Here is a 14,984-nt window from a genome sequence, read left to right on the forward strand (position 1 = left end):
GTGAAAAGATGTTATCACAAAATCGGCCAGACAAGAGGAAATAAATACATTTATTTGAGAGAATAATGTCAATATAACTCTAGAACATGATGCAAATGGTCAAAAAAGACACCAGAATTATTCAACTATAGTGTGCATCTTAAATATGTGAGGGATTTATAATAATGACCAAACCTACATACAAATTTTATAAATTTTAATAACAATTTATTTTACTGCTTTCCACTTTTTTGGCTATCTCTAGAAAATAATTAATGAGTCTGCAGTAATATGGATGAATCATTTTTTTCATTGCTCATCATATTATGTGCCTTAAGGCTCTTCTGTGTAAGCAGAATTTATAGGTCTCCCATTTAAAAATAAATTCTATGCACATGCTTTTTATTTTCTATTATCTCCTAGGTAGTTAAAATTGCATAGTTTCTGTTATTCTACCAAATTAGTGAATCCCAGCAAAAAAAAACCAGCAACACAAAAAATCTTGGGCTGGGAAAAAATTCTGGGACATTGTACCTATTATTATTTTCATATCATTTTGTTGAAAATTCTGGTTGATTTTAAACCAGGGGTAGAGAGAAATCTTCCTTGAGGACAAGATTTGTGTTTAAGTCATCTTTCTATCCTTAACTCTTAGTCTGTAGTAAGTACTTAATTTTTATTGAGTGATGGTCTTATTACAATGAATTTTATTACTTAAATTTTATTGAATGATGTTCTCATTACAATTACTATCGCTCTGCATCTAGAATGTTGAACTTAGGGGAACCTACTTAATGGTCTATGTCATTGAAGGGGACTAGTGATGCAGATAATTAAAATGAGCAAGGGTTTCTCCATTAGATTAAGAAAAAGAATAGCCAAGTCCATTATTATAACCAGTTTTAAAAGAGGCACAATATTTTGACTACTATGGATCTTACTGTAAAGTATTACATTCCACACCACTATTGATTTCTCATTTAAATAATTGTATTTGTTTTGGTAAAAGTCTTTAAAAATGTGACCTTGATTGGTGCAATTTTAGAAAGATCTAGACTTAGATTTAATACCTTAGACAAAGGTACCCTAAAAAGTCCCCTCATGTAATTTTCCACAAGTCCAAGTTGTGTTGCCATTTTAAGGAAGTTGCTTCATTTGGTCTTGTTTAGTTAAATTGCATTTATTTACTTATTTGTTTATTTATTTAAATTTTTATTGTTGAGAGTATTACAGATGTCCTCCTTTTTTCCCCCTTGACTCCCACCACCCGGTTTCCACCCCACTCCAGGCCTTCACCACCCTATTGTCTGTGTTCATGGGTAATGCATATCCTATATAATAAAAGGATAATATGCAAATTGTCCCCTCGGGAATTCGATAGGGAGACCAGGAGTTTGATTGCTCACTATGATGTGTGCTGACCCACCAGTGGGCAGCCCAGAACATGGTGGGCGACCCGTGATGGCGATGGGGTGCTGAGGGAGCGAGAGAAGACGGAAGTGGGGAAGCCGGGAGGTGGAGAACCTGATCAGCCCTGATCGCCGGCCAGGCCTAGGGACCCTAATCGTGCACGAATTCCATGCACCGGGCCTCTGGTATGCATATAAATTCCTTGGTTAATCTCTTCCTACCCCACCCCCCTTCCCTCTGAGATTCGACAGTCTCTTCCATGTTTCCATGCCTCTGGTTCTATTTTATTCATCAGTTTATTGTATTCATTAGATTCCACATATAAGTGAGATATGTGATATATGACCTGGAGATTATGCTAAATGAAATAAGCCAGTCAGAAGAGAAAGACAAACTGCCTTTAAGTTGGCCTCTTCTTATCGGGTACTCTTTGTATGCTACATGGCCATATAGATAAAAAAGCCACATCCTGGATCTGGCTGGGTATGTCAGTTGGTTAGAGCATCATCCTGATACTCCAAGGTTGTGGGTTTGATCCCTGGTCAAAACAAATACAAGAATTAATCAATGAATGCATACATAAGTGGGACAACAAATCAATGTTTCTCTCTTTCTCCTTTCCTCTCTCTCTAAAATCAATCAATAAAAACATTTAAAAAGCCATTTGCTGATGATAGACATTACCATTAACTTTAGGATAGTAAAATGAAAGAAGAAAAAACCACACACACACAAAAACACCTTGATTAAAGCAATTGATTTGTAGGCCTTGGCCAGGTAGCTCAGTTGGTTAGAGCATCATCCTGATACACCAAGATTCGTCCTCCAGTAAGAGCACAAACAGGAATTTCTCTCTCTCTCTCTCTCTCTTCTCTCTCTCTCTCTCTCTCTCTTCCTTCCTCTCTCTCTCTCTCTCTAAAAAAAAAAATAATAATCAACCAATCAATCAAACAAAAACCAATTAATTTGTGTCTTATGTCTAAGTATAGTCAAGGAATGTGTTTTCCAAGCAATGAAATTATAACTTAATTGAACTAAAGATTAAAAAAATACTTTACTACATGAAGATTGATTTCTCAACAAACCTGTCTTTGAAGTTCACTGGCAGACTTGACTTTTCCCCCAATGCCTCCCAGAATTTCGATAAGTTTCATCTCCTTGGAAAACTCATCACTCAAGGCTTTTCCTGCACAGAATTGGAGAGCCGCCAACAGCTTCTGATACCAGCTTTTAAAATAAGCTTCATTCTGTGCATCCTTTAGCAGCCTGAAGGAAAGAGAGAAAAAGAATTCTTGTATCTAAAGCTGATTTTTTAACCATCTCCAGAAGGAAAAACAAGTGCATTTCAGACAAATCTGTATTTGCTGGCTTTGGGCAGTTTAAGAACCCAGAATGGGAGAAATGTTGTTTATTTGTTGACAGTCATCAAGGTCCACCTGATAGCTAATGAGATTCCAAAAGTGAAGAATTAATGAGACCTGCATTTTCTCATTTCAATTCACAATGCACTTTTTTCTTCTTTCAGACTTCTTAATTCTATAACAAATAGTTACCTTAAGAACATATTTTTTTTACTTATTCAAATATGAATAAATAATTTTAGAAATAATATTTATAAGTGACTGTATTATACTGCAACTTAACAATCAATCCCCACCCTTTTCTGCTTTCCTTCAAAAGATAATGTCTCCTTTCATTACCATTAATACCCCCTTTACCCTCTTTTATCTTCCTCCACACCATCTTTCCCTCTAGGAATTACCATATTGCTGTCTGTGTCTAAGGGTTTGTTTTTTTTTTCTTTGCTTAATCCCTTCGCCTTTTTCACCCAGCCCCCAAACCCTCTTCCCCTCTGACAGCTGTCAGTCTGTTCTCTATATCTACGAGTCTGTTCCTATTTTGTTTGTTCGTTTATTTTGACTTGGGGTGGTGAACACACAATGCAATATACAGATGATGTATTATAGAATTGTACACCTGAGACCTACATAATTTTATTAACCAATGTCACCCTGATAAATTCAATGAAAATGTAAACAATAAAATAAAATGGCACTAAATAAAATATAATTTAAAAAATAAAAAAGATAATGTCTCCAAACGGTCATATTGATTACTTGGAGGAAGATACTATAAAGGCAAGAGCATGGTTTTTGTTTTCTGGCATTTCTGTATTAAGTCCCAGACCTACAACTTAAAAGTAACATCGAAAAAAAAAAGTAACATTGAACCGACTGTCAAACCTCAGAAGGAAGGCAGGGGAGGATGGGAGGGGGCCAGTAAGAGATCAACCAAAGGATTTGTATGCATGCATATATGCATAACCAATGGACACAGACAGTAGGGGGGTGAGGGCATGTGGGGGGGGGAGGGAGCAGCTGGGGAGAGGTCAATGGGGGGGGGGAAGGAGACACATGTAATACTTTTCAACAATAAAGAACTTAAATTTTAAAAATGTAACTTAGGCCAATTATTTAAAAAGGCTGAGATTTTATTTTTAAATGTAAAATAAAGCAATAACCCCTCCTCTACAGAGCTGTCTAGAACATAGACTGAGCCAATGCATTTGACTAGGCTTAGCACAATGTATAACTATTCAGCGAAAAAACATGAATTCATCTGTATCTCGCAGCATCCCCCAGGCAGCTTCTGTCACTACCTGGTATTCTGCTCACACCACAGACTCAGGAGGCATAGAACACAAAAAAGTTAAGAATACTTTGCTAGATAATGGAGCAGTGACAAATATTTGAATTTTCTGTCTGCCATGTGACAATTTTTATTACCTCGAAACTAATTTTAATATGCTTAAATTTTACTTTATATTGTGCTCTAAAACACAGAAATAGAAAAAAAAAAGACTCATTCCTTTAAATACTAACTTCTGTCTGATTGAATTTTTTCATCTTAACTGGTCTCTAGTCTTCTCCTCCCCTGAAAAATAATTAGCATTCAAGGAACTAGAAGAAAATTATTGTGAGAATGGAATACTGAAAATAAAAAGGATTAATGCATAGCAGCAAAAACATACATAGATGAGGTTTATTCTGCATTCCTAATTTTGCACCTCTGTCCATATGTTACAGAGGCTCTAACAAATACATTACTTCTATTTGTTCTGCATTTTCTGTTACTACACATTTATGTTGAAAAAATTAATTGAATGAGTCTGCATTTTTTTAAATCCTCACCCAAGGACATGCCCTTATTAACTTTTAGAGAGTGAGAAAGAGAAAGAGGAAGATCAATGTGAGGTAATTTTCAATCAGTTGCTTCCCATTCGTGCCCTGCAGCCTAGGTATGTGCCCTGACCAGGAATCAAACCCATGCCCTTTAGATGTACTGGACTGCTCTCCAACCAACTGAGCCACTCAGCCAGAGCTGCATCTTTTTACTTATTTATTTTAGGTAAGTCTTGCTTCCTTGTCGTTATGAATCCAATTTATCTTTTAACATATTTTGTACTTTTCCAAAGGAAATATAAACTTCGAGTGGAATAAAATTTCTTATTTACTTCTGGAAAGCATTAAAGAAAAAATTCAGGGGCTAAAGATGTATTTTCTTTTTTTTTTTTAATCTTTATTGTTGAAAGTATTACACATGTCCCCTTTTACCCCCATAGACCCCTTCTAGCCCACATCCGCTCCCGCCCCAGGCCTTCACCACACTATTATCACCACACATGTCCATGGGTTATGCATATATGCATACAAGTTCTTTGTTTGATCTCTTCCCACCCATCCACCCACCCACTCCTGCCTTCTTTCTGAGATTTGACAGTCTGTTCCATGCTTCTATGTCTCTGGGTCTATGTTTTTCAACAGTTTATTTTGTTCATTAGATTCCACATATGAGTGAGATCATGTGATACTTGCTTTTCTATGACTGGCTTATTTCACTTAGCATAGTACTCTCTAAGTCCCTTCATGTTGTCTCAAAGGGTAAGATATCCTTCTTTTTTACTGCTGCATAGTATTCTGTGGTGTAAATGAACTACAGTTTTTTATCCACTTATCTGCTGATGGGCACTTAGGTTTTTTCCAGATCTTAGCTATTGTAAATTGCGCTGCTATGAACATAGAGGTGCATATACTCTTTCTGATTGGTGTTTTATGTTTCTTAGGATAAATTCCTAGAAGTTGGATCACTGGGTCAAATGGAAGTTCCATATTTAATTTTTTGAGGAAACTCCAAACTGTTTTCTATAATGGCTGCACCAGTCTGCATTCCCAACAGCAGTGTACATTTTCTCCACATCCTCACCAGCACTTGTCATTTGTTGATTTGTTGATGGTAGCCATTCTGACAGGTGTAAGGTGATACCTCATTGTCATTTTAATTTGCATCTCTCTGATGATCAGTGACTTTGAGTAGTTTTTCATATGTATCTTGGCCATCTGTATATCTCCTTTGGAGAAGTGTCTTTTTAGGTCCTTTGCCCATTTTTAAATTGGATTGTTTGTCTTCCTTTTGTTAAGTTGTATGAATTTCTTATATATCTTGGATTATATATCTTGGATATAACCTTTTATGAGATTTAGCATTGTCCAATATGTTCTCTTTTACAGTGGGCTCCCTTTTCATTTTGCTGATGATTTCTTTTGCTGTACAGAAACTTTTTATTTTGATGTAGTCCCATTTGTTTATTTTCTCCTTAGTTTCCTTTGACCTTGGAGATGTATCCACAAACATATTGCTATGAAAGATGTCTGAAATTTTGCTGCCTATAGTTTCTTCTAGGATTTTTATGGTTTCACATCTTACATTTAAGTCTTTTATAAATTTGAGTTTATTCTTGTGTGTGGTGTAAGATGGTGGTCTGGTTTCATTGTTTTTCATGTATCTGTCCAATTTTCCCAACAACATTCTTCAAAGAGACTGTCTTGACTCCATATATGCTCTCGACTACTTTGTCAAATATTGATGGAACATAATGGCTTGGGTTGATTTCTGGGGTATCTGATCTATTCTGTTCCATTGATATATATGCCTATTCTTGTGCCAGTACCAGGATGTTTTAATTATAATGGCTTTGTAGTATAACTTGATATCTGGTATTATGATACCTCTAACTTGGTCTTCTTTCTCAAATTCCTGCAGCTATTAGGGGTCTTTTTTGGTTCTATATAAATTTTTGGAGTATTTATTCTAGATCTGTGAAATATGCCATTGGTAATTGAATAGGATTGAATTGAATCTATAAATTGCATGGGGTAGCATGGACATTTTAATGATGTTAATTCTACCAATCCATGAACATGGTGTATTTTTCCACTTGTTTATATCTTTCTCTACATCTTTTTTCATCATCCTGTACTTTTACCTCCTTGGTTAAGTTTATTCCTAAGTATCTTAATTTTTTTTTTGTTGCAACAGTAAATGGGATTTTTTTTTAGTTTCTCTTTCTGAGAATTCATTATTAGTATATAAAAATGACATGGTTTTCTGGGTTTTAATTTTGTATCCTGCTACAATATCAAATTCACTTATTAAATCTAGTAGCTTTTTGGTGGAGTTTTTAGGGTGTCCTATGTACAGTATCATATCATCTGGGAATTTAAGAATAATAGTAGACAATACAAAAGCTCACCTGCCCACCCCTTTAGTGAGATTTTGAACTGACAGAAATATAATAAGTGAATCATGTCATTTTTTTGGAGGCTCTAAGAAAACGAGTGCTATCTGAGTGTGAATTGAAAAGCTGCAAATGCAAGCTTGCACAAGTAAAACTTCAAACATTGTATGTAGAATTGTCTACCTCTCAGGTTCACATAGTATTTTGAGGACTCTGGTGATATACAATTTTATAGTTTATTTGAGTGTCAGTGAGACAGGGAGCTGATTGGTAGAGTATTTCTATATCAATCCTTGCCAGAATTTTTATTCACTTTGAATATTGAGTTCCTCGTATTTAAAGATATTTTTAACTTGTTCTAATAAATAAATACAACTCTATCACCACCCAACTGCTATATATGTGCTTAAAAGAAAAAGTTATTCTGCATAGAAGTCAAATTTTTACTAAAATAATTAAAGTTATTTATTTAGGTTAGGATCATAGAAACTGCCAGAACTATATAATTCTTATTAATAATACTCTTAATTCTTAATGTATTTGAAATGCATTTGCTTCTCTCACGAGCAGCTCATTCAAGGAGGAAAAAATCAGTTTGATTTCTTGCTCAAAGTAAAACAAAGCAGGAAAATTTGCAGAGAGAATATGTGACTGGGTTCTAAAAAATATAAAAGTGAAGAAAACTCAGTGTATGCCCTTGTGATTATTTTGCTAGTAGAATATGTCTCTTCAAACCCTGCATCCCTGTGAGATGGCATGATCCCCTAGTGAGATCTGGTTGGAGCTCTTCGGCTTTTTACTCAAGTTTGTGAAGAGTCTGTTTTCACACATTGCAAAATTGAAATCATAAGAGTTTTGAAGATGGTATGAGAGGCACCGTCACTTTTACTGGCAAGAGAAATTAACACGCCCTTTAATTTTAAACAAGTGCAGAGAAAGCTGACAATACAGTTTTGGATGGAGGGTCAAGCAGTTCCATGTCAGTTACTTTCACAGTAGGAAGCGGTAGACCCCTCAGGGTGTGGTTTTTACCCATTGCCTCTGTTTATAAGACTGTAAAAAAAAAAAAACAGCTGGCCACTCCCCCTGGAGCATTAAAAAAATCCTTTTCAAAATATGTTGTCACCTGGAGAGGCAATATTGCTTATGCCAAATTAAAAAAAAAAAAAAAAAAGTTAAGGTCAATGGACTGAAAAGTATCAAATAAGAGTTGATGTTGAGCCTGACTGGTGTGGCTCAGTGGGTGAGCATTGACCTATAAACCAGGAGGTCACAGTTCAATTCTATGGTCAGAACACATGCCCCGGTTACATGCCTGATCCCCATTAGGGAGCATGCAAGAGGCAGCCGATCATTGATTCTCTCTCAACATCATTGATGTGTCTATCTCTCTCTCCTTCTCCCTTCCTCTCTGAAGTCAATAAAAATATATTTTAAAAAAGATTCGATGTTGACAAATTGGGCTTTTAAGATGCAGACATTGTGATTGTTTACAAACTGTGAGGTAAATCTCAAAAGGCCAGAGACCTGTTTATCCCACTGTCTGCAAGATCCAGGGATGATTCAACTTGATACTATTTTGTACATGCCATGTAGGTTGTAAGTAATAACAACATTAAAATGAGGGTAAATGCATAAAATCTAGTTGATTAAAGGTTTTGATAGTGTTAGGTACAAGAGGCAGCAAACAAGAAGAGAAGGAATTATAACCCAGGTGACCAAGCACATTTGTTTTAGGATATCATGAAAGTATTCGCCTAAATTAAGGGGATCGTGGTGGACCCAAGAGGGATCCAAGATAGTTACAAATCTCTGCTAGCACGAAATGGTGATTTTTTCTCAGAAATTACAGTTTTTCTCCATTTCTCATTCTCAAAGCTGCTTCTGGTCTCATGGTGAGTGGCTTGCTAGAGCTACAGGAAAAGTACAGATATTTCTCATTTCATCAGTCTACCAGCAGGGCAGAACAGAGTAATCACATGATACCAGCCCTCCTCGCTGCATAACTCCCTTCCGTATAGGTCTTAATTTTAATTCTCAGCAGCATGATATCCCACATCTTAAGGGCTGCCCTAAATTTTTACCTACATGTGTATTTCCTGTTAGTGAAGAGGGATAACAGCATCCAGGAGAAGAAAACTGAGCTACACAGTAAGATGAGTGATTTCAGGTCACACCAGGACCTCCCCTTCCCATTTCCTGTGTTTGTTGCTACCTTCTGTGGGGCAATGTGAGGGGCTCAGTAAGCCAGTTTTTAAACACAGGTAGGATTTAGAATGTGACTTCAGGTTTGCTTATAACCCTGGGACACATAAAGGCTGAAATCCAGTACTTGATACGGAATTATTAATTTTAAGATTTCAATAGTGTGTAAAGAAGTGAAAAACTTATATTTCTTTAGCCTTTACAACTCTTATTTCTCAGTAGTTGTGATTGATTTAATGTTTCCCTAAACGTTATACATTTTATAGTCTTCACAAGCATAATGTTTCCTATGACTAGTTTATTCTCAGAATATTGATTTGGTCTTTCAGCTATATAGCACTAAACTCCTTTTAAATTTGCACCTAAAAAGCATTACATGGGCCAAACCTGCAGAAATGTAATTTACAATCAATAGTTATTTTGCAATATATATTTGTCAACAAGCCATTTTATAACAACTTTGAATGAAAACCATTAAAAGGGAATAAATTCAGAAAGTAATAAAATTTATACTTGAGATATATGCATTTTTACAACACAAATACATGAGAGAAGCCCATAAGGTATGTAACTGATTTAATTTTATCTCTATATCATAATGTATATCTCCAATATTTATGTGTTATATTATTATTTATTACCACCTTGAAAGTAGTGTCTTGTGTTCATACTTAAGTTGTTTCCCCTGTGCTCAGACTGTTTTAGGTTTAATTATTATTCCCAACTCCATGCTTTCTTCTCTGAAAAGGACTACACATCCCCATTCTTTGCTAGGTGACTTCCAGTGCCTTCCCATCTGCAGAGTCTACCTCTCCATGCCTTGTTGGAGTTGGTCAGGTGATTTGCTTTGGCCAATGGGGTGTGACTGGATGAAATGTACACCCCTGTCTGTGCAGATGCTTTGAATGTGCTATCATGGATTGGCTTGGCCTCTGGTCCTTCTGCTTTCTGCCCTGAGGACAGCATGCTCCAGCTGGGGGCTGTTCCCTCCATCCTGGAATGAGAAGACAATGTGGAGCAGGGCTGAGCGTTGCTGTGTGGGGTCCAGTGGAGCTAGGCAAGTCTGCCAGCCATGTGCTGCCTCAGTGAGAAATAAATCTTTGTTGTTATAATCCCCTGAAACTTTAGGGCTATTTGTTGCTATGGTAAAAATTAATAAGTATGCCAAGTTTCATATTCTTTCTTTTTTCCTTTTCTTTGTTTTTGTATTCATTCATTTGCATTGCCTTTAGAATATGGAATGTATTTTTAAAACATCCCCAATGTTGTTCCTGAGGATATTTGGGGGCAAACCTAGTTACTGAGAATAAACAAAAGTCATCTGGGTGCAAGTCTGGGGAATTAGATGAGTGATCAATCTGAGTATACTATTTCAGATTAAAAAAACCCAACAGCTATAAAAGTAATAAAATGGCTTTCTTTCATGGGTCATAAAAATCCCCAAAGGGTATTTAAAATGATTTGATCCAGCTCATTTTGGAATGATATATTCTGTTATACTGCTGAAATTTATTGTTATTTTATTACTACTAACATACTTTTTGACTCATTTAAACATGTGAATAGGCCTATGTACCATCTGTTGTTTTGTCCGGCCAAGTGTTTGAGTATCTAATAGAGATTCTCCCTGAGAAAAACTGTTGTGCTAATGAGTACAGTAGGGCAATGACAGGATTTTTTTAGGGCTTACATAACACTGCACTAAACAAAGGGCCTGATGGCTGAGGGCAGTAAGGGAGGCAGTACCTGCAGCTGCTCTGGGAAACTAAGAGCTTTGCTGTAAGAGCAGCAGCTGGAAGACTGAAGTGGACGAATAGGACAGGACAATGGCTTTAGCTGAGGAAGCATCTATATCAGCATGTTGAGAGGAACTTCCCTTGTTTCCCTGGAGCTGGCTACCAAAACTCAAGATTACAGTCAAGAAACAACAGGTATCCTCTATTTTAAGAAACAACTGTTGCTCAGACAACTCTTCAAGGCTTATTGGGCGATGGTGTAGCTGGACGTGGTACACCAAGCATTATTTCTCCTACTGGACCTTAGTATAGGTATATTTGCAGGTGGGGTGGAAGGAAAGGGGTGTTTGAGAATCTTGAGTCATCAGCCTAGTTCAGTGGTTGGCAAACCCATTAGTCAACAGAGCGGCAAACCGAGGCTTGCGAGCCGCTTAATCACAAGGAACAACAACAGCCTGTAATTATTGGAATCCAGAGTCTAGGGAATAGAATGGTTCCACACTTGCCCACTTCTCCAGGTCAAGTTCAGTGAAGAGGGAAAGTCAAAGAGAGCCGTTTGTTTGAGTGTGTGCCAGAATGGGGAACTGGTGCCTCATTCCCAAGTTGGATTTCTGCTCTGAACGAGAGTTTGTTGATTTTCCCCAGGCTTTATGTGAACAGGAAGAAGATGCCAGAACAGGATGGAGAGAAGGGATGACAAAGAAGCAGCCTGCATTCCTACACCCCAACTGTTTGGCAAAGCAAGGATGTGCAAGTTTCTCAAGGTTTCAATAAACACATGGAAGGAGATGTTCAAATAAACTCCTTGTGTAGGAAGGGGTTGAGTCAAAGTCAGATCTCCTGGTAGCAAGGTCCTACAAGGCTGCCTCCCAAAAAGGTACCCACATGATACAACCAGCTTTGACAGTGAACCCACAGTGCTCCTTGATGGGAAATCAGAGATCATGGATAGAGATTACAGTTGCTTGCCACATTGAGTGTGAGGGTCATCGTTCTCTCTTTTCTCCTTACTCCAAATTTAAACCACGTTAGAACTAGAACATCTGTAATACTTCCAACAATAAAGATAAATTAAAAAAAGAAGTAAGAATTAGAAAAGAGAAGGGCCGAAACCGGTTTGGCTCAGTGGATAGAGCGTCGGCCTGCAGACTGAAGGGTCCCGGGTTCGATTCTGGTCAAGGGCATGTACCTTGGTTGCGGGCACATCCCCAGTGGGAGGTGTGCAGGAGGCAGCTGATCGATGTTTCTCTCTCATCGATGTTTCTAGCTCTCTATCCCTCTCCCTTCCTCTCTGTAAAATATCAATATATTAGAAAAGAGAAGGGAGAAGAGGAGTAAAGCAGCAGCCCATATCCTCTACCCATTAACTGAAGCTGGGCTGGAGCTGGAGAATAGCGAGGAGGTATTTGTCCAAATAGGAGAAGAAAATGAAGCTTTCAATTGAACAAAACTGGTGGGAGTTTTCGTTTTTTTTTTTGTTGTTGTTGTTGTTGTTTTGTTTGTTTGTTGTTTTTTTTTGTGGGAGTTTTTTGATATCCAAGAGTGGCCAAGAAACTATGGAATTGACTTTGGTTTTAATTAGGAAATATGAATAGCAAAGGCAGTATTTTAAAACTAATAAAAACTGTTCTTGGAGGCCTACCAAGCTCAGTCAGTTTAAAGAAAACTAGTTGAGACAGATAGGAATCGAAAAGTCATGCACGAAGAAATACAGCTTCAGGAAATGTACCAACTGCACCACATGAAAGGAAATGTGGAATGAGGACTGGAGGATCGTGCAACAAAATTCATAGGAGAGTTGGCTGAGATTTTATTCTTTGCCTTCCTTACCCCCTCGCCACCACTCACTGCTCTTATAGAGCAGTGTCCATTTTGGCTTCATTTATGGATGATCACTGCTAAGAAATTGAACTTGTTTCTTTAGCGATAGGTTATCAACACTACATATATGTGAATATATAGTTGTGTATTTACTATTATAATTAATAGTGTCTCATCATATTTAAATATAATATTTAACAGATATGACCAGTCACATATTTAACTGTAAGCTTCAATGGTATTTTTTCTGAAGGAAAATTAGCCATAGATGTTACCAACTTTGTATAAACACTTGTAATAAGGATTACTGGTGTACAGCATTGATGATCTCCTAGGATCAGTTAGGACCTATGAGGGAAAACAAAAACAAAAACAAAAAGAAAAACTATGTAGAGCAGGTAAATTCCCCTGAATAGATTCCTGAATCTATAATAATTAATCAGAGCCCTTTCCACACATCTTGCTGAAGGGAATGGTCAACTTGGGCACTACAGGTAAATCAACAAAACTTCCAATCCACTCACATGTTCATATGTTCACTGTTAAAAACACTGAATAATGTGATATAAGAGCAGAAATGCTGTCCTCTTCCTCCCATTCTAACACATACTCACCGCTTTATATAAGTTATGTTATTTAAATTATTTTCCCCAATTAAACACCAAGCTGTGCATAGCTGTTAGTAACCCTGTTCAAACCCACTATTATATTCCATATGTGCTCATTAAACCTAAAGCAAAGCCAGACAAAACAGGTGGAATTTTAACCCCCTGCACACTTTGGAAGAGATGGCGAATTGTGAGAACCTCCTGCATCGCATCTCCCTTCTCTCACATTCTGGTTTTCTCCTTACCTGATCCCAAGAATCCTCCTGCTCCTTTTGTTCTTCCTTTGCTAAAAGCTCCTCTTAGCACTGCTATGTTCTGGGGTCCCCACTGGTGCCTGTCTTCTTACTCCAAACACATATCCTACTGTAAAGTACACCCATATTCTTAGAGAATAATATTACATGAGCATGGAGCTGAATGCCACAAGGTAATCTCTCCAACATTTATTAGGTGATGAAACTGAAAGATTAAGAGACTTGCCTAAGGTCCTATGACTAGAACCCAGAGTTCTTAACCACTGCTCCAGGCTCTTCTGACTGCACCATATGTCTGTATGGGCCAAATGTCTGTGCCCCCCCAAAATGTATATGTTAAGCCCTGAGCTCAATATGATGATATTTGGAGAGGGGGACCTTTGGGATATGATTAAATTTAGGTGAGGTCTTGAGTGCGGGGCCCTGAGAAGGGATTAATGCCCTAATAACAAGAAGAGACTGGAGCTCTCTGCTCTCTCAGGCCACATGAGGACATAGGAGAAGGCGTCCAGTGTCTGTCTACACGCCAGGGAGAGGGCCCTCAGGAGGACATCGAATTGGCAGCTCCCCGATCTTGGACTTTCCAGCATCCAGCACTGCGAGTGTCCTAAATACCATTAAAACCCGATTTAGACTATAATTTTCTAGTTGTATGACCTCTGGCAAGGAATTTAATGCTTTAGCTCTTCACTTTCCCAGTTTGTGAAATGTTGCAGTTTGTGAGGTTTGGTAAGCTACTTTCCAAGACAAGCGTTCTGGAATTTTAATCCTTAATGAATGTATCAAGCATTTCCTCTGTGCCAGGCGTTTTGAAAGCGTTTGACATAGATGAGTTAGGGAATCCTGACATCCGCTCCAGGTAGTGTGATTCCTTCCATTTTCCAGATGAGGATATTATGGTTTATAGAGATTGAGTAACTTGTGCAAAGTCACGCAATCAGTGGACCAGGGATTCAAATTTAAGTTTTCTGACTCCAAAGCCCTTGCTCTTCATCATCATGCTGTACCACCTCCTGATATCCTAACACAGGTACAGCTGATGAGACTAATACACAACCTAGGAATCTTTTGTTGCTGCTTTCTTACCACGTTTTACTTTGAGCTCTTGCTCTGGCTTCATGTTTCCTAACCCTTAGAAGTCTCGTGCTCACTGGATTGCCTTCTTTCTTTCCAAAGTTTATCATTTCATTTTGTCCTGCTACCTAGAGACTCCTTGTCAAAACCCCACCAAGAAGTGCCAATAACAGTTCTTTTCTCCTTCCTTCCTTCCCTCTTTCCTTCCTTCCCTCCCTCCCTCCCTCCTTCCTTCCTTCCTTCCTTCCTTCCTTCCTTCCTTCCTTCCTTCCTTCCTTCCTTCTTTCCTTGCTTCTTTCCTCCCTCCCTCCCTCCCTCCCTC

General features: G+C 37.8%; 1 protein-coding gene across 2 annotated transcripts in view; it reads right to left on the reverse strand.

The window, feature by feature from the left end:
* The window catches only part of PIK3C2G (phosphatidylinositol-4-phosphate 3-kinase catalytic subunit type 2 gamma), a gene marked incomplete at both ends in the record, with an annotated part of 259,737 nt that overhangs the window by 100,979 nt on the left and 143,774 nt on the right, over positions 1-14,984 (reverse strand). For both annotated transcript variants that reach the window (XM_080659571.1, XM_080659572.1), the window contains one exon: positions 2,475-2,655. In XM_080659571.1, coding sequence (XP_080515697.1) covers positions 2,475-2,655 — 181 coding nt within the window. The remainder of the gene's footprint in view (positions 1-2,474; positions 2,656-14,984) is intronic.

Source organism: Plecotus auritus, assembly GCF_963455305.1.
Source record: "Plecotus auritus genome assembly, chromosome: 3".
NCBI classification, from domain to species: Eukaryota; Metazoa; Chordata; class Mammalia; order Chiroptera; family Vespertilionidae; genus Plecotus; species Plecotus auritus.